General features: G+C 33.6%; 2 protein-coding genes across 2 annotated transcripts in view; one reads left to right on the top strand and one right to left on the bottom strand.

Annotated features, from left to right (window-relative positions):
• The window catches only part of LOC134248935 (RYamide receptor-like), a 46712-nt gene extending 42702 nt beyond the window's left edge, over positions 1 to 4010 (bottom strand). The window contains exon 1 of the mRNA XM_062731320.1: positions 2884 to 4010. Within this exon, the coding sequence (XP_062587304.1) occupies positions 2884 to 3585 (702 nt within the window). The 5' untranslated portion in view covers positions 3586 to 4010. The remainder of the gene's footprint in view (positions 1 to 2883) is intronic.
• Positions 4011 to 21146: 17136 nt separating this feature from the next.
• On the top strand, positions 21147 to 24207 carry LOC134248934 (protein FAM234A-like; the record flags this gene model as incomplete). The annotated part of the gene is made up of 5 exons (XM_062731319.1): positions 21147 to 21435; positions 21592 to 21945; positions 23326 to 23469; positions 23737 to 23928; positions 24065 to 24207. Coding segments are annotated over exons 1-5 (846 nt in total), but the record flags the coding sequence as incomplete, so codon positions are not given.
• Positions 24208 to 24598: the final 391 nt, after the last annotated feature.

The raw sequence follows: 24598 nt of genomic DNA, 5'->3' as shown, positions 1-24598 counted from the left end.
TTGTCAATATACAACATAAATTTCCTTTTTTTTAATTCTTCTTTTTTTTTCAAATGCCTATCAGTTAAGAATGATTGAACTTTATGAACGGTTTAGACACGACTTCTATGTACACTTTAATGTGTAACTCAGTTTATATCATTGCCTGAAGGGTATTATTATAGTACCCAGTACGCTCTGAAATCAATGATTCTGTACGAGAGGGTGTACTGGTATGCATGCTTTAAATAAACAGCTTTATAACTTCATCTATGTGGGGTATAAAACATGTATGCACTTAACACATTTCTCACACAAGGTGTTTCCAAAACATGGAGAATAGGTAACGTAGAAAGGAAATCACCGTCTTTAACTCGCCCACCTTGTTATTCTTATTTGAGAGAAGTCTTGAAGAGAATTTTTTATTCAAAGACCCCTCCCCCTCTCCTTACCCCTTCAATGTTATTGTTCTTCCCAAAAATATTTCAATCTGGGTTTTGTGAACTTTCTTAAAGTTTTAAGATCACTCAGTTGATGTATTGCTTTCTAGTTTTTGTCCCTCAAGTGCATAACCCCTGAAAAGTTCAGGGGCCCTATTGATCATATAGTGCAATTGCATAATTTCTTTTAAAAATCTTCCTTTCTGTACACTAAGCAGAAAATCAAGTGCACAAATCTGATGAAAAAAGGTGCTTCTTTCTAAAATTGTGAAATTTGACACCCCTTGGTCGGGGATTCTTATGTCAAGACGGTCATACAGTAAAAATTACATTCAATTTGAGTATTCCAAATAATCATCTATTCTTGAGGTTTTAGCAGAGAAAGTATTGCTTGGTTATAATGAGCAATGGTGCCTCTTCCAGAATTGTTAAATTTGTGGCCCTTAGGTTGTAGTTCTGGATGAAGGGTGGAGTTCTACTATGATCAGATATGTGAATACACTTTGTTTTATTATTCACTTGTGAAAATTTATCAAATTTGTAAGGCTTTCTTAGGCTATAGGGAGTTATTTAAAAATTTCTTTGAAAAAGATCAAAGGTTTCTCGATATATCGCGTGGAAACGAAAGTGTTACAGACAGACAGAACCACAAACAGACGTACAGACAGACCGAAATTAATACCCTCACTTTCAGTGGGGGACAAATTACAAATAATAGAATAAAGATAACTAGGCATTTCCAGCTCCGCGCACTTTTTAAACTCAAATGGGTTTTCGCACAAATTAAGGTCACATCTTTCTTGTAATGAAACGCAACATCATTCAAGAAAATGACATAACCTTAATATGTATTAAATATCATATGTGAAAGGTGACTTCTTAAAGATGTGTATTTTTCCAAGTACTGTGCACATTTACCATACTCATATTGGTTTTGTCAAAATGTAGCACCGAGAAAGAACACTGCTGTATAAATAATGCCAAAAGATGGCATTATAGTTTGCATGATTTTACATGATTTCCAATGCTTACTTTGTATTCGATTAGAAATAAAGTCCTATGCAAGTTCATAGCTTCAGGAAAGTCCATACTATGAAAGGAATTGTACAAAGAAAATTATTTCAAAGACCTATTGCGATTGCATCAAAATTCGATTATCTACAGAAACTCCCTATTCATACAATGTACATGTATATTATATATATATCATATGCAAACAGATAACAATTTTCCATATTGCTCTTATTGTTGAACATAAAAGCATTATCTAATTAAATATTTATTACGCATTTAGGGAATCAGTAGCTAGCATAGTCCCACTGGAAATAAGCTTTTAGCTTTTATACATTATGATTCCTATCATGAATTTTTGTATACTTTATCAGGATGCCTGTAATTTAACAAAAATATGAATGTAACATACAAATGTATTTTAATCTGCATTGCTAATTACCTTAAAATATGTAGATTAAAACCTGACACAATACCTGTCAGAATATAAAATGATTTTTTTCTATTTTTGGACCATGGAGCTTTTTAAAAAAATAATACTTTATTAAATTTAATCTATATTACAAGTAAGTTCATTTTTTAAACTAGACAAGCTTTTCACATACAAGTTGATATCTCAGTATTTCGTTAATTCTATAGTTTTATGATGATCTTGTTTGTAAGTATGACCTATCATTGGGTCGTATTTTGGCTGACCCTCTTATACTAATTTTATGGTCTTTGTTATACCCCCCGCTTGAAAAGTGGGAGGGTACATTGTATACTGTAATCGGTATGTCCGTCCGTCCGTCTGTCTGTTACGCTTTGGGGTACCCATCTCTTATCCGCAACTCCTCTTACACCACTGAGTGAAATTTAATGAAACTTTCACAGAATCTTTATTACATATTGCCATTGTGCAACTACTATTTTATTTTTTGATCCGACACATATTTGGGGTTTCCCGGCCACAGCAAAACATGGACTTTGCCATTATAATCATATGGGAGGCGGGGGTATCATTTAGTGAGCTCATTGCTCACAGTACCTCTAGTTTTAAATTAATTTTGACTGGGAATCCCGTCTACTTGATCAGTCATAGGGTTCAGGGTGGGTGTAACCGATTAAAGGGAGGCTTTTTTTCTCCTAGATACTTGATCCTACATTTGAAATTTCTGCGTGTGCATTTGAATGCCCTGTTGGATTTATATTGTTTGTATATATTTTTTTTAATTTTCAATATTCCTTATCTTCACTGCTGTAGTGTTGTAACACATGACTGTCGCATAAGAACTTCCTCAGGACTTCCAATCTGTTTTTTTTTTTAAAGAATTCTTAAAACATTAAGAAAAAATTTTACGAGTTGAATAGCATGGTTTACAATGAATTGTAAAGAACAGTGTTAAACGTGACAAAATATGACAACATTGTACATTGCTTTAATGCATCTTTATACATCATACATCACACTTACTTTTTGTTTGGCCGACGCCAGTTGTAGCCGCCTCTTGTTCTGGTCGTCTTTCTGATTATGTTTTAGCCATATATGATATCTGATTGTCGTGTAACAAAACATCATGACCACCATCGGGGCAAAATAATGTAGGACCATGATCCCCACGCTGTAAGCGTACCGCCCTCTCTCGTTCCCCTCCCAAATCTCTAGGCACTGTCCACTCGTGTTCGAATAATACTCGATCCGGGCATTGAACAATGTGGGGATAGGGATAGAAAGAGATAAAATCCAAATGATAATAATGATAAATAAGGTATAGCCTGTAGTTATTCTCTTCTTAAACGGATGTACAATCACTATATATCGGTCTACGCTCATTGCCATAAGTGTGTAAGCACTCACAAATACAGAGACAATCTGAAGGTAACATACTGTTGGACACATTAACTCTCCGAATGGCCAATAATTAAGCATTAGATTGGCCACAAACGTGAAGGGAATGCAGAAAATCGCCATTATAATATCACTTAAGGCTAAATTGACGATGAAGTAGTTTGGCACCGTCCTCATCCGCTTATAAGCATACACCAAATAACACACGACACTGTTTCCCCCAACTGCAATCACTATAATAAACGAATACATCACGATGAAGAGCGATTGTAAAAATGTTGAGATCTGAGGTGCCGATTGTATTGTGTCATTTCTACTCACATTCATTGTTTCCAATATGAAAATTCAAGTTTTTCATAAATCAGCCGTTGATTCTCCCTCACTGTTGAATGTCCAAAGCTAATTTCTGGCTGAAGAGATAAAGCCGCGGTGTTAGATCCTAAAGCGTCTTTTTCCCGTTATTCCATTGACTAAGCCTATTATATTAGTCGGCCCTTTCCGTATGATTTAACATTTAAATGCATTATCGTTGAGATGTCTAAGGCTAAGCAAAGATACGCTTAGAGATAGAAAGGATGTAAAAACTTCATAAAGCAATGGACACGTGATTGGAATCTTCAATGTTTTCTTTAGGACCATTAGAAACTCGGGAGAGCATTCGTCGGTGATGTAGTACTACATCTTATAGTACGATTGGTGATCAATCTCTAGACTTTATCAGAGATCCCAGTGTCAGAAATTCTCTTATTTCATTCCACGTCAAATTAAATCGATCGCCATTAACTTTCATATCGACAAAGTAATGAAATGGCTTTTCATGATCGGATATATTACTATATGAAATATAAATTATACAATATTTCTCCAGGAGTGTGCATTATATTAAATAGAAGTGTTTATAGTATTAGATTGGAATTCAATGGCGTTTGTATGGTTCCTTAAGTGTGAAATATGTGATGCAGTTAAGGCACGGTTTTTAATAACCTGGAGATATTAAAACACGACTTCCTAATGTAATCATCAGAACACCAGCCACCAGAAGACAGCAAGCTGTTGAGACTTGTAAGAGGATTTTTATTGTTTCTGAACTGAGTTATGAAAAAACAAACAAGCATATGCACTCCATTTTCTGATAATACACCCTTTGCGTGGCGATTAACTATTGTAACAGCAGTTCTATCAGCATTGCTGATCCAGAGAGCTTGATTTTTTGGTGCTATTATTGTCTTCGTTGTAGTAAAAAACTCTATTTATACAAAGTAATAAAAATATTTATGGAAAATAATAACCTATCTACCTGAGACACATATGTGCAAGCTATTTGTGAATGTTTCAGTGATATTTTGTTTTCATACTCCCAGCTTCAAAAGTCGGAGGGTATATAGTGATCGGGATGTCCGTCCGTCTTTCTGTACGTCCGTCTGTTACACTTTGGGATACCAATCTCTTATCCGCATTTCCTCTTATACCACTGAATGAAATTCTTGATACTTTCACAGAATCTTTCTTACATAGTACCATTGTGCACCTTCTATTTTACTTTTGATGCTACACATATTTTGGATCTCCCATAGCAAAACATGGACATTGCCAATCTTTCTATTAAACTGAAGGGCACCCATCTCTTATTCGCAACTCAACTTATATCACTGCATAAAATTAAATGTTTCTTTCACAGACTATTTATTACATAACGCCCTTGTACACCTCCTATTTTCCTTTTTGATCTGACACTTATTTTGGATCTCCTAGAATAAATTAAAGTGGATTTTGCCAATATAATCAAATGGGAGATGGGGTATCATTAAGTGAGCTCAGTGCTCACAGTACCACAAATGTAAAGATATACAAAAAAGTTCACATTGAAGAAAAGACGTCGGAATGGTAAGGACCACATTCAATATACAACTACAATATGGGCTTCACAAGGAGAAATCACACCTCCCTCTTCCTTCAACAAAACCCCTTAAGTTTGTCTCGGTAAAAGAATACAACGAAAATACAACTAAAAAATATATATGCCTTAATCAGATAAAAAGACCATCAATGAAAATCAAAATGTGTCTTAAGAATGGGGACAACGAAAATACAAATCAAAGATGACATCGACCAGAAAAAAAGGATCCACAAATTAAAAAAAGCAAAGTAAGATTCAGTAAAGAAGACGATAAAAGAAATAAAGTGGATCTTAATTTATTAACAGAAGACGACAAAAGTACAAAAATCGATGTAATTTACACTTTTTGTCACTGAACTTGATTTCGCCCAAATTGCGTTACCTAAAATCATGGCACACCCTAAAGTATTCAATTTTGTCAAACATTGTTTTACAATGTTTCTCCTTCAAAGCAAGTGACAATGCAGGTAACAAAAAAAAAAGTCCGAAATATTTGAAGGTGTGCAGGCGTTTTTTCCCTTCAAGATTTTGATATTTGACATGTCACGAAAACGTCAGAACAGTTGTCATTATGAAAAGTGAAAATTAGCCGTCTCAAATTCGGGTCGATTTTCAATACACGCAAACCGAATTAAATTTCGAACTTATCTTATCAACAGTATGATCTAATCGTACTTACCAAAATTGCTTTTATTATATTGTTTGTTTTGTAACATAAAGAATCTGGTAAAAAAAACAAAACATTTTATTAAACTGTCTAGGTTTTTTTTTTTTTTCCTATTTTGAAATCTTGTGAAACCTGTATTGAAATATCGTTAAAGGGATATTGTTGAGAACTATAAGCATTATGCTATAAATTTGTCGTGCGCTTAATTCGATTTGTAAGTATCGAAAATCGAGTTCACTTGGGAGCGGCAAAAACCCGCTTTTCATAATGGCGCCTGTTTTGACGCCCGTTTTCATGACAGTCAGATATCAAAGTCGTGAAGATCACATTGGAAACGTAAAATATTTCGGACTAGTTACAGGATAGCCTATTTTGGAAGTATTATTATTTTGATTGTATTTTAGAGGAACTGGGGTTTAATTCTACAAGTGGTAATCCAACTTTCACCCATACATGTAATTTCATATCTTCAAAATCATATGACGGTTTTAAATACTACAGTAGTTCAATATTCCCAACAATCAAATGGACAGAATAACCATACCTATACTGAATTCCTAAACTATACAAATCCGTACAAAAAAGTGGGTTCCAGTAAATGTTCCACTAAGACTCTTTCTTTACTCCTAACTTTGATATTAACAGTAGCGAAGGAGAAACTTCAAAAGTACTGTACCACAAAATATTTGAGAAGTCCATAAATCAAAATGGACACATAAAGCTCCACGGAACTTTTTGGAAAAAGGCACTTTTTCAGAAAATCTGAATTCACAAAATTTTATCAAAATCAATAACATCAAAACTTTAAAAAAGTTTTTATAACGCTATATGCATCTTTCCCAATGAGAAATTAAAGCACGGGCTTTTTGACGTCAAAGAATTTTGTTTTCAATAAAGATAATTCTCTTTTATTTACTCAACTTGTCATTGGTCATTTCAAAATTATTTTGTTAAAAAAACATTCAGATTGCACACACAAGTACTCTCAAGTTTATTTGAAAAAGATGTGCGGGTTTTTGGTTGACAATACCTATCGCGTTAATTTCTGGAGATCAATCTGTTGGACTTCACATGTTAATCAATTCATGTGCCAACTCGATATACCCCAGGGACGTTGCAATAAAAGATAAAATAGCATTTGACATATTTGTTTCACATCTTGATATTTTACAAGAAAAACACGTTAATGGAAACAAACCAACAATACTTTTTTTGATGAGCATGATGACTTTAACATTCTATCGTCAATTTCCCTTACCTATGTAGAATTATACCCTTATCACCTGCATATGGGTGTATATCTCCAGGCCAAAGCAAGCAATGTGTGTTAAGAACGAAACAACAAACATCAAGTTCAAAAGTCCATTGAAAAAAGACAAAATTGGTAGCAGAGAAAACACAGACCTCTAAAAACATCATAGGTGGGATCAGATGCGATGGAGAAGTTAGCATCTCCTGCCGACCGGTCACACCCGTCGTATGCTCCTTTTCATGATCGGGAAAAAACTTAAAAGTCCGTAGACAATTCAGTGTGTAATTGTCACTGGAATACATAAACGCTGTATGCAGGTGATTATGGTACATTGCTACAATAATAAGTTAAGTTGATGGTGGAAAAGTTAATATCATCAGATTTATTATATAAAGATTTGTAATAAAGGTCAAACGTGAAAGCAATGGATCACGTTGAAGTAGTTATAGTTCAAAATCAATTTTTACTTCAGCTAATCGAAATTTACGGATTTATTCAGAGCATCTTGGGTTAAGGATTTCTGACCCACATTGCTATATTTTGAGCGGAGTGGATCAGAAAACCTTGATTATTGAAGATGGCGATATTGTAGCAAATCTTCTTGACTGTGTATGATATAGCAATCGTCGAAATAACAAGAAAATAAAATGTGCCATAAAATTGGACAAGAAGTATAGAGAGCCTGTATTGATTGACAATACGAGGTGTCTAAAATTGCCTGATTAGAAATGACAAATGAATTTTACCCCTGGACTGAGTTGACGTATTACTACGATCTCTTTTGACCGAAAAACGAGTAAGATTAACGTAAATTTAACCTATCAATGGTCTCAGGTTGGTTCCCATTTGAGTTCTCTGGACTACTGATTGCAAACATTTTTTACGTCCACAAGAACAATACGATTAATCTTTATTACATTTCGCATACAGCAGTATGCATTCAGATATAAGTAATTGTGTAATCTTTCTGGTGAAGCTAAGAAAAGAAATAAAGCAAAAACAAATTAATGATAAAAAGATATATTTTATACAAATGTGAAAACAGGAGAAAAAAATTAGAGAAGATTCCCAAAGGAATTTTTGGAGGGTGTCACTTCTCAAATGTTTAGTTTGAAATGGAGGAGCCCCTGGTGTGGAATGTTTTATCGTACTCTTTCTTTGATTGCTCTTCAATTAACAGATAAAGTAAAATTTCATTCCGAAGTAAGATTTTTAAATTTACTATTAGAACAAAGCCTTTCATTACATGATTTAGTATTGGTATTGAAGTCTCTTTGAATAACTTAAATTTGAATTTCCTCAATTTAAAATAAGAATTTCACCGTTCAGAGGCGTAGTCACAAACTTAAAAGTGGGGGGGGCTCAACTCCAGAAATTCTTTGAAAAGAAAGAAAAAAATAAAACAACTTACAAGTGGGGGGGCTCAACTCCAGAAATTCTTTGACAAGCAAAAAAAAAAAAAAAAAAAAAAAAAAAAAAAAAAAAAAAGGGAAAGTTACCCAAACTTGAAAATCCTATTTCGTGGGTGGGGGGGGGGGGGGGGGGGGGGGGGTAGAGGCCAACTTTTATATATATTTCCTATAGTAAAGGTAATGTTAGGGAAAATAGCTGTGATTTTGTTCTTCTTTTAAAAAGTGGGGGGGCACAGACATACTCTTGCCCCCCCACATCTGAAAGTGGGGGGGCTAGTGCCCCCGCTGCCCCCCCTGTGACTACGCCTATGCCGTTTCATAATTTTTTTAACACTACTTATATTTCAAGTCATTATTCGTAAAGTTATCAGCTCCAGATACAAGACAGAGATATGCTATTTGTCCTGAGTGATACATTTTTAATAATATAATAAGGTTTTAAATCTTGCTGAATAATATTGAATACATGCATTTATATAATAGCAATAATGGTTTGCCTAACAAGGCCATTATACCGACCAAAGAATTTACGAAATGCTGACTTTAAAAAGTGTGTTGTTACATCAACTTATCTCTCAGTAACCGTCCTCTGTGTCAAAATTAATCATACTCAAAGAGTCTGAGTATGCTCTCTCAGAATCGAATAAGCTTGGAGACATTAACACCATACGCTGGTGATGATGGATTATTAATACATAAATAAGGAAATCGGACGGTGAAAAAGCTGAAGTAGATCTCGTTTGTTAGCTGTTAATTGGTCCTGATCATAAATATCCATAAACGACACAGATGTGACATACTCTGTACTTCGAGTTCCCTTGGGTCGACATATGAATAGAAATAATTACACATGTACTGTTATTGAAAGACGTTGTCAGTTTATCTGAATATCACGGCAAGTGTTTTCATTTTCTCATTTAGATGTTTTTGAATAAAGGAGATGGGTGAACTTGGCGTGCAGAAAGCCCACTAGCTTCAGATATGTAAAAATCAAATTCAAATTGTGAATTTAGTATTTAGAGTAAAGTTCTCATTATTGATTTTTATATAAATAAGGTATAGTGGGTCTTTACTCCATAATTTTGGAAACCAATATATATATATATATATATGTTTGTGTGAAAACTTTGAGGATTAACTTTCAAAAAAAATGGAGGGAAGACCCACTCATATCGAAAAATAGTGTTATGGTGTGGAAAAAATACTCGTTTTGTCCTCTTCCGTGTGTGTATAATATTTCATAGGCAAATAACTTCAATCTTCATGAGATTTGTGCAAGTTGTAGAGATTTTACATAAAGTACACTTTAATGTTAGATGAAATATTAAGTAAATTTTGATATAATTGAGGTATAATTTTTCACCTTTATGTTTGTTGGGCTATGGGCTTACCTCTCGTCAAGTTCACCCATCTCCTTTTGCTCCATAGAAAGTTTCTTGATTCTTGGATTAAAAACTGAACATCACATTGCAGCTACACATGCAATATTCACAAACATATGAAAGAATGCACTATATTATTGAAACATTACCGGGTTAATATCTGCATATAAAAATCTTTATTCGTATGTCCTGAAGCCCTACAGATCTAAATTATTTCATAGACAATCTGTATATGTTTTAAATATTATTTATTCTTGATCTGGCGTTTATACATTTGATAAACACTAAGGTCAAGGCCGGTTAAGTTACATCCCAGACGAGACTCTTCTTGTAACTGAATCAATCAATGTACCAGACGTTTCCTGCATCGGACGCTTCGTGCTCTTTGCAGTGCTCAAATATTTTCAGTCAAAGTCAACATTTTTCCATAAATGTTTGAGATAGAACGAATATGTTTTTTTTTACTTTAGTCTTTAACTATAATAACTAAAACCCATGTCTGCATTTTGAACGAATGCTATCTTAACTAGTAAAATTTCATTTACAAATTTTAAAACCTAAAATATTGCTCTTTTGTGACATTTTAAAAATTCACCAGAGGTTACTTAAACTTTACATGTTACTCTTGACGTAACTAAGCCCAGTTGGAACTGCAACTTCTGAATCAAATGATTTTGAAAATTGGCGAGGACTCTCTGATCACTAATTATATTATCCTAGATGATTAAGGTGTAAAAAGATTTTTTAAAACAATAAAACTCGTTTTAATACATGTATTTTTCAACTTAACGTCGTCCTTAGCTCCTGGAATACACGCTTCGTAAATTTAGTAGACTATATATAATGTTTGTTTATCAAATGTATAAACGTCAGATCAAGAATAAATAATATTTAAAACATATACAGATTGTCTATGAAATAATTTTTTGTGTGGACCCTGAAGTTTGTGAGTTATATGATGCCACTGGTTTTTTCTGTCATTGTAAATAATTTCTTTTTCATTTTGACCTACATCTCTTAGTGTTTTCTGAACAGTAAATAAGTTGTGCGAGTGATTGGCGGTCTGAAAAATTGCCATATAGTAAAATAGAGAAACAGATACTGTTAATGACATCTTCAAAATGTTTTACAATATGATTTTTGTTTGTGGCAATCAGTTAATCGCGCTACTTTTTAGTTTTGACGTTTCAGAATAAGAGGTAAAAGATTTTTTACAAACAATAATATATATATTCATCGGAGATTTTTTTTTTTATCTTCGAGCACCTTTTTTCAAGGTAACAATTGCTAGGATAAACGAGTTAATGGGTCATAATTTTGAAACTGTTTCACATAAAACCAATGATAGAAGTTGAAAACTTTAACACTGGACTTGTTAGAAGAAAAGCTCGGCCAACTAGAAGCCGTGACAACCACTGTGGCTGTATTTGAATCGATGATAACTGGGTTCTAAAAGTTCAGAGACTATATTAATGGATCCTGTGAGGAAAACAAGAAACATATCAGATCTGTCAAAGACTTCAGCAGCGGCATCAGAAAATGAATGAAACCAAAAGGCAAAGAGAACGCCAGACATGTTAGTTAGAAATTAGTTATATACAGACTGAGATCAAAATAGTCTCAAGCATGATAGAAAGCATGGAGAGAAGTATAGACCACATAAGGAGATAAAGGATCTAGATGAAACCAAAAATATTGACTTATAAATAATGTAGTTCCATGATACTGAATCGTCTTGTATTTAAGGTTGGTCCGGTAGAAGAAACAATTAAAGGATAAGATATCAACTGTACATTTAAAACAACACTATGCCCTTATATATTTTGTTTGCTTTTGTTTTTCTCTCTTTACTGATCTTTTCTTTCTCTCTGTCTTTTTCTCCTCCCTTTTCTTTCCTATATTAAAAAAAAATTTCACATGTGCTTAACTAAATGTGAATATGTGTATGTGAATGTCTTTGTGGATGTACATTGATGTAAATTTGAAACCTGTATACGCTATCTATAATACGTACTCTGATGAATGAAGATTTATATGTGAATATACTTTTGTATATACTTGTTTGATATAAATGTGAAAGTTAAAATTTAAAAAAAATGTACGTTATCTCATGTATTTCATTTCGTACAGCAGTTCTCGTGTAAATGAAACCAAAATTTTTGATATTAGTCTGTATATAACTAATTCCAGCAGTTCTCTTGTAATGTACTTGCATCATTCATTAAGAAGAACTCAGAAATTGTACATTAGTTTTTCAATTTGCCATCCCAAAATATCACTCTACATGTATTCCTAATAGCTTCTTTTTACTATTTTCACCAAATAATTTCTTATAACCATTGTATAAATAGCCCTCATGGGCCTGAAACTGCAACTATCAAAAACTTTGTCCATGTACTTTATCATTTTGGGCAGCAAGATAACTTTCTCCAACACGCTTCATGCAGATATCAAATATGAAAGTAGTTTAATAGGGATAAAAGGAATAATTTGATTGACTGATTGATTGGTTTTTATTTAGCATCCCACTCAAGAATTTTTCACTTCTATGAAGACGCCACCATCTGCCGGTGGAAAACTATAAAATTTTGTCTTAAACACGGGTCCCGTGGTCATTGAGCAGTGATGGAATTTTTTTCGTGCCAACACCTACTGCAACACGGGAGCGGGCCTTGGTTTAAACGTTCTCATCCGAAGGATCGATCGCCAAGTCCCAAAGTGGGATTCGAACCCGCCACGTAAGGAGAAACTTACCCGCGACTCTAGAGCAGACGCTGTAAACACTGCTCCATTCGGGCGATAAGAAATATTTTAAAATCATTTAGCTATGTAAAAATTTAGGGTGATTTAAGAGTCGAGCACAGCTTTATGTGCGCCATAAACAACATTTTTCTATGGGTGGCACTGTAGCTCTCTGGTCATCATCCCAATTTTATTTCAGACCAGCAAGCTACAGATTTGCAGCTAACTCTGTGAACGTTATTGTATGAAAATGAAGACTATATCGAAATACACAGTCGTTCTGTTTATCTTGTTTCCTCGTGTCAGTCTTCCTTGAACTAGTCTTTCAGTAGTCGAAATACATTATAGTCTCAAATCGTTGCTTGGAAAATAAGAATACGTTCCGAACACACTGTCACATATTTCGTACGGGTATATTTGCAAAAAATCCAATCCTGAAAACTAGGTGTAGCTGATAGCTTCATCATCGTAGAAAACGTGATATCACGGTTTTATTACTTTTAAGGTGTGAAAGCACAATTCTGCATGAGTTTTTTTATTATGTCTTTTCAACACATCTTTATGAAAGAGCGTGCGATAAGTGAATAGAATTTTTATTTTAAAAATATGTTCAATTCTGTGAGACATACATGATACATATTTTTCCACTTCACTGAAAGTTGAATATGAAGAAAACGAACAAAAATCAAGCTTAAAAATTCATTGGATTCTTAGAAATTGGGAGCATAGCAAACACGGGCCTCTAAAATATGAAGTTGGGGAGGGTATTCGTGTGTACACCTGTTTCCGGAAATATATCTTAAAAAATGTTAAACTTTTACAATAAATCTCATTTGACTAATTCCTTTGAACTGAAGAGGACCTTCTATTTTAAGGTCAATGAATCGAGATATAAATACTTAATTCATACATTTGGTGTGTGTATAATACTTTTTTCGGGCAATATCTCCAAAAAAGTGAAAATGTCAAGATCATAATTCATAAACTGTTAATAACAGTTTTCAGAAGATAAGTTTGGTTGTAATTTTCTTAAAACTTTTCTCACTGAAATCGAATATAACAACATCGTATAGTCTAAAAAGGACCATTTTTGATTTTGAGGTAAAAAAAAAAAGTATGGTTAGATAAGTTCTGAAATTGTCCGAAATTGTCCGATGAAGATATATACGAGGGTGTTCTGAAAGTTCTCGGACTTTTGTCATATCTTGCTTTACGTCATAAATTATCTAAAATTTGGTAAAAAATATTTTAACAAGAAATTCAAATGATTTGATATTTAAAGGATGCTCGAGTTTTTGATTGACATTTATCTTTGTGGTTTTTGCAGACCATGTCTTCCAACAATTTATCAGAATTCCCATATGTATCAATTTTGCCCCGTTATTAGCAGACCTATTTTTGTATTCATATGAAGCAGAATTTGTTTTTAAAAAATTATGTAAAAAGAAGAAAAACACATTCACTGTCAACTCAATTCTACATTTATATAATTAGATATATCGAAGGCGTGTTGTCAATTAACAACAGTTATTGATCTTGAAATAAAAGATACCACAGAGTTTAACACATCTGTTTTACCTAACCAGCAAAGCTTCAAGATAAACATGATCACTTTAACTTTTCAATCATTAACTTCCCTTACTTATGCAGTAATATATCTTCATCACCTGCAGTTATATCTCTCAGTTGATTCGATGCGGAAGAGCATGTTCTACGTATTGTCGTTTACTAATTATTAACTGAATTCAGATAATGAGTACACGACAATTAATTCAAAATGCTTTTCGTGGAAAGTTATTTTGTTAATCAAATAAAGGATCAAAAAGCTTTCATTAAAATACTAGTATCAATACTCGCAAAAAACATGAAGTAACAAAACAGCGATTAAAATGAATGAGAACTTTTAAAATCTTGTAAATTTTCATCACGACACTATGAACAATTTCTAAAACATAGGTACGTTATTGACAAACATGTTGATGAAGCAAGAACATCAGTAGTCTCTTTAAAGGCATCATTTTGTAAGTTCTATTGTCGATACAATGGCCTTAAAAGTGTTTTTCTTATAAGTTATAATATGAATTTACTGGGTGAAAAGACACCTTAATATATTGAAGATTGAGATGTGAACCTGGAACAGTATAATCCTTTACTTTTCATCATTTTTAGCCGGGCTTATTGCTTAAGGAAGCTCTAAACACTAACAGAAACTGTTTTTTGGACTCGGAGAAAAATATATCATATAAAGATATGCATACTGAGACTTTTTCATTCATTTAGAACATAGGGTACGAGCTATATTTGCGCAGAAAAAATGTTCAAAGACAATGGACTATTTGTGAGCAGAAATCATTGTTGTTTACTTACATTGGGAAAATTAATTAAAATAATTAACTAAATGTCTTACTCTTGGTCTTATATAATGCTAAAAATATTTAAATCTATTATAAATCATGTAATTAACGGTAAATAACAATTTCTTTAATCTTACATCTAAGGGCAGATCACTCTAACTGCATAAAACTACCCAATAAATAGAGCTCTTTAGTGTTTAGAGCGTCCTTAAAGAGCAATTACCGGCTTGTGTCAGCCTGTTCAAGGCAGGAAGTCCACCCCATAGTCGCCAAATTAAAGTTGCTACGTGAAAAAATATAGTCTTTACTCTCAACCGCTTTTGAGATAATACAAACGATAAATAAAGCAAAAAATATCAAACGAAGTTTTATCTATACAAATAAACATCAGAAGTAATGACTTTGAAAACTTCAGTCCTAAGTCAAACAACATAGTTCATTTGCGTAAGGTTTTTTGATGGTCAGTGTAATCGTAGCTAAGAAAAGCAGGAGAGGGAACCAGACTGGTCTGTGTACATTTGGCGGTGCCAGGTAAACTCTGATCCTCATAAGTTCGGAACGTGATATTAGGACCCATATACTAAATGCTTTAACATTTATATTGTTATTTTAAAATATTTTTTTCAGAATTTTTTTTTCAAATAAGATAATTATATTCACTGAAGCCCTTATTTTCTAAGTATCATTATTATGTTTTTAATTGTTTGTGTAACATGTTCTTCCAATGTCTGTTCTTCCAAAGTCTGAAATTCTTATTTATTTGTAAATACAGTGTGAATGTATGATTCATGAACAAAATTCTACACTATAAATGAGCCCGGCTCTGTGTGCTCCTGAGTACTTTGATTTAAATCCTTAAGGAGTCAAATTTAAGTCAAGAGAAATAACATTTTTTTTTTATAATTTGACGATTAAGTACTAAATATATAATTAGGTCTTCCATTTCCATCGTTTAATAGTGATATGAACTGAAAACTTAAACATTAGACTTGTTTAAGGAAGAGCTCGGCCAGTTTGCCATTGAACTGTGAGCCGTGACAACCACCTTGTATTTGAATCAAAGACTTAAGCTGCAGACTAATATCAAATTACGCTCAATTATGATAGAAAGCATGTTGAGAAACACAGACAAACTGAGGAGACAAAAAAAGGGTGTATAAAATTAACTTAGACATGAATTAGTTCATTAAGGACCCCGGGATGTGAATTTAGATCGCTTAGTAGAATGTTCCACATTGTCTGCCAGTTGATTTAATACATAAAAGCATGTTCTTCGTATGAAGTTGGCGAAACAAGAATATCAACGTTTTAAGTCATCATTTAGCAAGGTCTATGGTTGACACAAGACCTTGTCAACACATACAAGCTATCATTGCATTCAATTCTAAGTAATGTTTTCATACTAACTGTTAGACTATTTTGCCGTTTTCCCGATCATGAAAAGGAGTACACGGCAGATTAACCGGTCGGCGAGTGATGTTCACTCCTCCATTGCATATAATCCTACCTCTGATATGTTTAAATTAGAGGTCATTGTTTCCTCTGCTGTTGGTTTGTTTTGTTTGAATAGATATTTGATTGAACTTGAATACTATTCTAAATTTCTGTATTTACGACTTCAACCCTAAGACTTTATTGAACCCTGAAACCAGGGGCAATAAATATCTCGTCGAAGTTCTCTAATACATATGTATTACAAAGATACAAACAGTTTCACTTCCATGTGTGTACATAAAGCAGAGAGAGAGAGAGTGAGAGAGAAATCTTGACATCTTTGTAAAGACAGAAGTAGTTACTTTAGTTCAATAATGCTGTTATTTTAATCATGCGAGAGCATGGCTTATAGATGTCCACAATTTTTCCTCGATATACAGACTCTTTGTTGTTGTTGTTGTTGTTGCTGTATTGTCTCTTTTTGTCACGGAATTTTAATGAGATGTTGTATATAATGTGTGTAAAACTCTATATATTAATTAAATGTATGTGTAACTCTAGTTATTGTATATTTATGTTTAGCTCAGATTTTTGTATATAATTTATCTATAAAATATCATTTATGATTTTTGTATTATATTATTGCAGCCCTGAGGACCTGGCTGCTCTGTACATATAAGTTTAAGTGTTGGTATATGGGGATTGAGGTGGGAGAAGTTATTTAGAATTAAAGGTTTTCTAAACATTAAAAAGATTGTTAATCAGAATGTTCTTTCCCTTTATAAATATAATTAGATACACAATATATTTACTTTCATATTATGAATCTGTAAAAATATATAAGTTTTTCATATTTAATACATAAAGTTGCTTATCATTTACTATCGAAAAACGACAGGTCCCTTTTTCAGAACAGCGAATTATACTGATCGCATAAAAACGTACTTGACACAGTTCATGTTTTATATTCTTAAAGTGATATACATGTTTGAAAATAGGTGATACATGTGTCTGGTTTCATATATATTTTATGCAGCCAACACTTACTTGAGGAATTGATAAAGTTTAATAGGGCATCGTTTTTGTTCGATTTTTATCCGACTATAAGTTTTTAAAATATTCTCGATTATTATCTCCATCATTTACACGCATGTCTTTTTCACATATCTCGAAGCGGTTTGATGATCAAGACTCATTTTCATTGTTTACTTTATTTATTTCCCGGGCGACAATTGATTGTTACATCAATGTTTTCTTGTTACATATACATGTATGTTTAAATAAGAAATTGTATAATACATTTGTATATTATTTTCTAATGTGTTCCAAGCTCTCTGGTTAGCTAAACCTTGATAGCATGATCAAGTATATAACAGCATATGTATAGACTTGAGTTACTATTTAAAGATTCTAAATTGCATATCGACTTTAAAATGCTTTTAAAACTGGAAATAATTTTCTGTAAAACAACAATAGTGCTGAATTCAAAATAGCCAAGACAGAGTATGACTTGATTAAAAAAAATCAAAGTACTCAGAAGTACAGAGAGCCGGGCTCATTTACAGAGTAGAATGAATTTCTTACATGAATCACGTTTATATTCTGATGAAAAAATTATTTTAAAACTATCAATGTAAATGATAAGACACTGACAGTGAGTTTTTCAATCCTAATACCACGGTCCGATTTTGTCAGAATCAGAATTAATCTGGTACCGCAGCTGAATGTAAACAAACAGGCCAGTCTGGTTCCCTCTCCTGCTTTTCCTCGTATGTGTAGAGAACTACGATAACACTGATTATCAAAAATCCTTACGCTAATGAACTATGTTCTTTGACTTAGGACTGAAGTTTTCAAAGTCATTACTACTAATGTTTATTTATATAGATAAAACTTCGTTTTATTTTGGTTGCTTTATTTAGCGTTTGTAATATCTCAAAAGCGGTTGAGAGTAAGAACTATATTTTTGTACGTAACTTTAAAATGGCGACTATGGGTTGACTTCCTGCCTTGAACAGGATGACATAAGCCGGCAATTGCTCTTTGAGCGATAAGCCCGGCTAATTATACTTCAACTTCTATTTATAATCATAATGTTCTGTAATAATAAGGACTTGTAAGACATAAAAGACCTTGAAGAAGGATCTACTTTATATTTAAACATCATAGATATATTTTTCAAAAATCGATACAAAACTTGTATCACATTACATTAAATAGATAAATTTATTTTTATCTTTAGTCTGCGTAGTTTCTATGTGTTAAAAAGAAGACAGGTGGGAAAACTTGTGGTAGATTTGTCAATATCTGTAATAAAAAAAAATAACATGACAGATGTGGCCTTTTGATGTGGTCAATCCATAGATATATCGACTTCACAGAAGAGCATAACTGTGGATCAATCTCATCAAAGGGCTATATTTATAATATGATTTAAATTTGTATCCTTGAATCCATATGTGTATAGTATATGATGTGCAGGAATGTCTCTTTTTTTGGATAGTAATTATGTTTGTAAAGTCCTTTAGTTTTAGAATCCAACTTTGTTCTAAGCAACTTGAGTATTTTTAGAACAATATATCTGAGGGTTCTCCTTCACAGCAGGTAATATTTTGGTGGGGAGTAGGGAAGGATATCTAGATGACGAACAGTATTCAATCTCAAAGTCCATAAAACAATACAAAATAGGAGCAAAGCAAACACGGACCTCCGAAACATCAGAGGTGGGATCAGGTGCCATGGTGGAGTGAGCATCCCCTGCTGCCGATCACACTCGCCGAGTGTTCCTTGTCATGATCGAGAAATAACGGAAAATTCCGTCGTCAATTCAGTATATATATAAATGGACTAACAATTAGTATGAAAAACGTCAGTCAGCATTTGACTCAATGATACATTGTATTTGCTGACAAGGTCATTGTCTCGACCATAGAACTTACGAAATGATGATTTTAAACGAGACTGCTCATGTTCTTGTTTCATCAACTTGCTTGTCAATAATTTACCTCGTTTTAGAAATTTTTCATACGTAGAGCATGCTCTTGCGTATCGAATCAACTTAGATATATATACTCCGCATGCCTGTGATGAAGGTATATTGCTGCATAAGTAAGGGAAGTTGACGATAGAAAAGTTAAAATCATCAAGTTTATCAAAAAGCTTGGTTGTTAGATTACCTACCATTAACGTCTTTTTTTCAAGTAAAATATCCAAGTATGAAACAGATGTGTCAGACTCTGTGGTATCTTTTATCTCAAACTCACCAGGATATATCGTATCGACGTAGGAATGGAAATTACTATTGTTGATTGACAATACGTCGTCGATATATCCAAATGTCGAGTTGAAGGCCACAGTAAGTCTTTTCTTCTTTTCACACATAAGATTTCTGACAGAGTGTTTAGGTCTTTTCTTCATATATTAGCTCATCATCTAGCATATTCATTGACGGAAATCATTATTAGAGATGTTGTATTTAGAAAATCTGGGCTCTCCCTAAAGATGAATTTTTTTTGTGGAATCAAAAAGTTCAATTTTAAAACTATGCTCTCTTGATGAGTCTACTTGAGAAATAAAAATTACTAACATTGAACAAAAAGTTTTTCAATTTTCAGTAACCCTGGAGACACCTTATGTGGATATTGATATTAAGTAATATTATTTTAATCATATATTCCAAGCTCTCTGATTGGCTTAAACTTGGTAACATGATTTAATATATGACAGTATATAGACTTGAGTTACTATTTATAGAATCTGAAAGGCTAATCGATTTGATGTTTCTTAAAATAAAGGCAATTTTCTGTAAAACAAAAAATTAATAGGAAAGATTTCACAGTTATAGCTGATACAGTATATTACTTGATGTTTCTGAAAAAATAGATATATATTCCTCCATTTATAAATAAATTTGTAATGTTCTGTAACTCGTAAGACGTAACAATGGCCTGAATTAGGATCTACTTAATATTAGAACATATTGAATATCTTTGTCAAAATTGACACAAAACATAATCAAAAAGATGTACATTTGTAGTATTTTCAATTAGTAAATCCTCTAAATTATGTTAAAATCTAAAAATGTCAAAGAAAGTTTAACACAGTTATATTAAACAATTTAATTTATTTTGATTTCTAGTCTCTAAGTGTTTAAGAGAGAAAACTTGTGGTTTGTTCCCATTTTTTCAAATTGTTTTTTTATCAACCTCTGTTAAAAAATAAAATAACAAATGTAGCCCTTTATTCCGGTCAATCCATAGATATATCGACTTCACAGAAAAGCATATCGACAGAGCACTTCGTGCTCGGTCGATATGCTTTTCTATGAAGTCGATATATCTATGGATCGACCTCATCAAAGACTATATTTATATAATAGTCATTGCAATACTTCTGTATAAAATCCGTTAAACAGAATGTTGCTGTGTATTCTCTCTTTTTGCTGAAAGTTATATTCAAATCTGAACAAATTTTTGTAAGGTTTTGAGTGAATTTCACAGAAGTTTTTAGTAACCCTTGCAACTCCGTTAGTCGAAAAAAAATCCTAGACCAGAATCATGTACCTAATATTATTTTTGTGTATCACGTTTTATTGAAAGTTGTCTAAAACTGTAGGAAGAATAGAGTCATGAACGATTTTCAATGTTTATAATCGTAAAAACACCAGCCGTCTATTTCAAAATTCGATTAAAGTAATTATGTACCTGATAAAGTCCCCCATGTGGACAAACATTTATCGAAAACCCCTTTTGTACTACATCGGTTTTGAATTCATAGCTTTTATTGGACGTTTTATCTCCATATTAAGTTAACACAACCTGAGGGGGTACTTAAGATAATTTATTTTTGCGACAGATCGCCTAAAACATCACATTGTAACGTATTTCCAGGATACTTTATTATAACAGAAGTGATTATTAGCCAATGACTGCACTGCACTGCATATTGTTCATTTGTCGTATAATGTGATAGACATGATATGGTGTACGTGAAATCAACATCTAACAGGTTTCACCACTGACAGCATGTCCAAATCAGGTAAGCTCAGTCCTGTTTAAACACCCTCTCCAACATTTCTGCAATGGGTATCTCACTTTTGCTATGAGTTGTAGAAATTGTTATATAATTGTTAATTACAGTTGTCATTAATTAAGGAGTTGCTATTTGATTACAATATGAAGTCTTGAATTTCAGCCTCTAAGAATGGCTACGACCGAGTGCCTCTGGTTTCTGCGACTCATTCTGACTCTGAAGACGACACTGGACCGGTTTCTTATATAGCACTCAACAAAAGATACCGCCAAAGATCCCGACAGAAGCCCCTTATAGTGGTGGGTTTCTTCATAATAATAATGCTTCTGTCGGTTATCGCCGCTATGTGTTATGTGTTAGTGCGGCGATCTGACACCACCAGCGGTGCCATTACCACGCCGACAGGTGCCAAATTTGATAAGTCCGGACAAGAGGCAGAAATCGCCACAACAAAACGAGCTGACGAAAATCTAAAACCACAGACTCCGAATTGGAAGGTTACCTTTAAGGAACTTGGTATGTACATGCGTTGATAAACAGTGAAAACTGTCCAATTCGTCACCTGTGTAATACGCCACACTGTGAATTCCGACATTAAATTTCTTTCCCGGCGTGTAACATTTTCCATGATTTTACACTGTACAATCCGACACCCTGTCTATTCCGACACAAAATTTGTCTCCCAGTGCATGCAGGATTAGACAGGTTTCACTGTATATGTTGAATAAATCCGCTCCTTATTGCGATACTTTTAAATTTGGGGGACATTTTACATGAACGTAAAAATGACATATTGTTAATGCCTGGTAAAGAAAACCAATATGTCCAGTCTTAGTCTGGTAAAATTTTACCGCATTCTGTATGGTAATGCAAAACAGACCATGCACAATTTTAAAAACAGGTTGTTTTTCTCGAATAATCCCTATTTTATGTATTAACTTCACTCAAAAAGGAATTTTTGATTAAGAGGTCACTAGCCCCTTCACGGTAACTGTGGTACTACTCTTTTGCAGGGCAAAATAATAACGTTTGGCGAAGTTTTCACCATACTATATCATTAATAATACTGACCTGGTCATTATATCCCACGTGCAATGGTTCCTAGGTCATTATTGCTGTAAACAGTACCATTTGGAGTCATTGTTGTGTTTTAAAGTTTTCTTACCAGCCAATCAAATTCGAGTATTCTCAGTAGAGGTATAAATACCGGTAATTAACACGTTTAATGTGCCAATTCATAAAAACCCAACAAAAAAATGAAATGATTGATCGTTAAAATGTTTTAATGTATTAGATACCATATGTTTAATTTTCATTTAATAGTATTGATTTTTATCCCTTGAAAACAATTTTTTAAGAAAGATAACTCTGCTATTGGTCGTTCAAGTTAGCTCAGTCGGTAGAGCGCTCGCTTTGTGATCGGGAGGTCGTGAATTCGAATCTCGGCCGTAATTGACCTATGTCGAGAAAATACTTCTTCGCCAAGCGCTCGGCGCTTGAAGTGAAAGTTGCGGATCCTTCGTACGAGACCTTAAAACCATGGTCGATCCCTTGTTATGCCAGCCGTTGGCGCAATAAAGAACCCTCTCTGCTCAATGACTATGAGCGCCTAGCAAAGTTCAAAATTTAAAGTCCTTCACCGGCATATGGTGACGTCTGTACTTATATTTTGACCTTCTGACATTCCGTTCTCTTATAGGACTTAAGGTAAATATTATTTTCATATATACCTCATATTTTTAATTTTATGTTCTGAAAAGTAAATGTACAATATACATTAAAACAAAACCTGCCAAAAGTACAATAGAAGAAATAAGTAACATGAGTTCACCATCAACGCCACCAAGATATTTTCAATGCATATTTGAAAATATTCAGTTGTATTTATTTTTATAGGTACAGAGAGCGTGATGAGGCTGATCGATATTGATGGCGACGGATTACAAGACGTAGTTTTTGGTGCCGCGTCCACTGCGGATCTCGAAGCCATAATTAAAATAGACTCAAACGGAAGTTTGTGGGCATTCTGTAATGCATCAGGTTAGAGCGTTAGATGAATAAAATCACACGAAACTCATGATACGCATTTGTGAAAGAAAACATCCGATCTAAGACATGGCTGGGGAGGGTTATCATTTAGCAGATGGGCTGTTGTTTTACAGAGCCGATCGTTAGCTTTCCAGTTAGCGAGTTAAATTTTCATCAAGTACAATTTTTAAGACTAAAATAAGTATATTTTATTTGACAAACCACGAATAACATTTGTTAAAAAAATTATTATATCCAGAAACCTTCTAATATTAATAGGAAGGATATATCCATGTATTGGGACTCTTATTGGAATGAGGGGATATGACGGAAATGTTCTATGGAAAGTTCCCACAAGATCCGGGGCAATGCTAAACAATTGTGAAGATTTCGATCTAAATTTAGACGGGAACATAGATTGTGTCATTGGAGGGCGCAGTGCCATGATGGAGGCCGTGGACGTCAGGAATGGTAAGTTACCCCCCTCCAAAACCCAACTGTTTGGTCATTTGAAGGGGCCAATACACATGACTACATTCTATATAAAAGATATGAAAAAAAACTTTTTTCACCTGATTGAACGATTAACCAAAGAAATTCTCCTAAGGAAAACATCTCTGGGAGGCAAGTTCGCCATTTTTTAAGAAGAAGTGGAATTTCTACCAAGCAATGGCACTGCCCGATTTTAATGGAGACGGTGTCAAAGAGATATTGGTGATGCATGGCGGGGATCCCAGTATAGAATCTGATGTAAGAATTACAAATCAGCGTAGGTCATAAAAAACCGAGTTTGATAAGTCAATATTTCCATTTCTAATTTTTTTCTCTGTGATAACTCTTTGAAAGTTATCGTAGTTGATTTCTTGATAATTCTACTGGAATGTAAATTAGGCAGGTCGATAGGTCAGGAGTGTAGGAGGCTTCATATGCATGCAAATCTTGAGCGCATCTGTCTCTATGTCTGACGCTAGAAGGCCAAATATGCATGTAAATCCCGTGCGGCTGCCTTAGCGTTTGACGTCAGTAGCCGAGGACTATTGAAATCTTTACATTTTATTTCACAATGAAATGGAAATATAAGGAATCACAGTCTAGTTAGTATAGTATGCCAAGGACATCAAGGATAGTGGGAAACATGAGA

Source organism: Saccostrea cucullata, unplaced genomic scaffold (assembly GCF_032062105.1).
Source record: "Saccostrea cucullata isolate Sc308-1 unplaced genomic scaffold, CSIRO_AGI_Scuc_v1 ctg1780, whole genome shotgun sequence".
NCBI classification, from domain to species: Eukaryota; Metazoa; Mollusca; class Bivalvia; order Ostreida; family Ostreidae; genus Saccostrea; species Saccostrea cuccullata.
The sequence above is the reverse complement of the archived record's forward strand: the minus strand, read 5'-3'. Positions and strand labels throughout refer to the sequence as shown.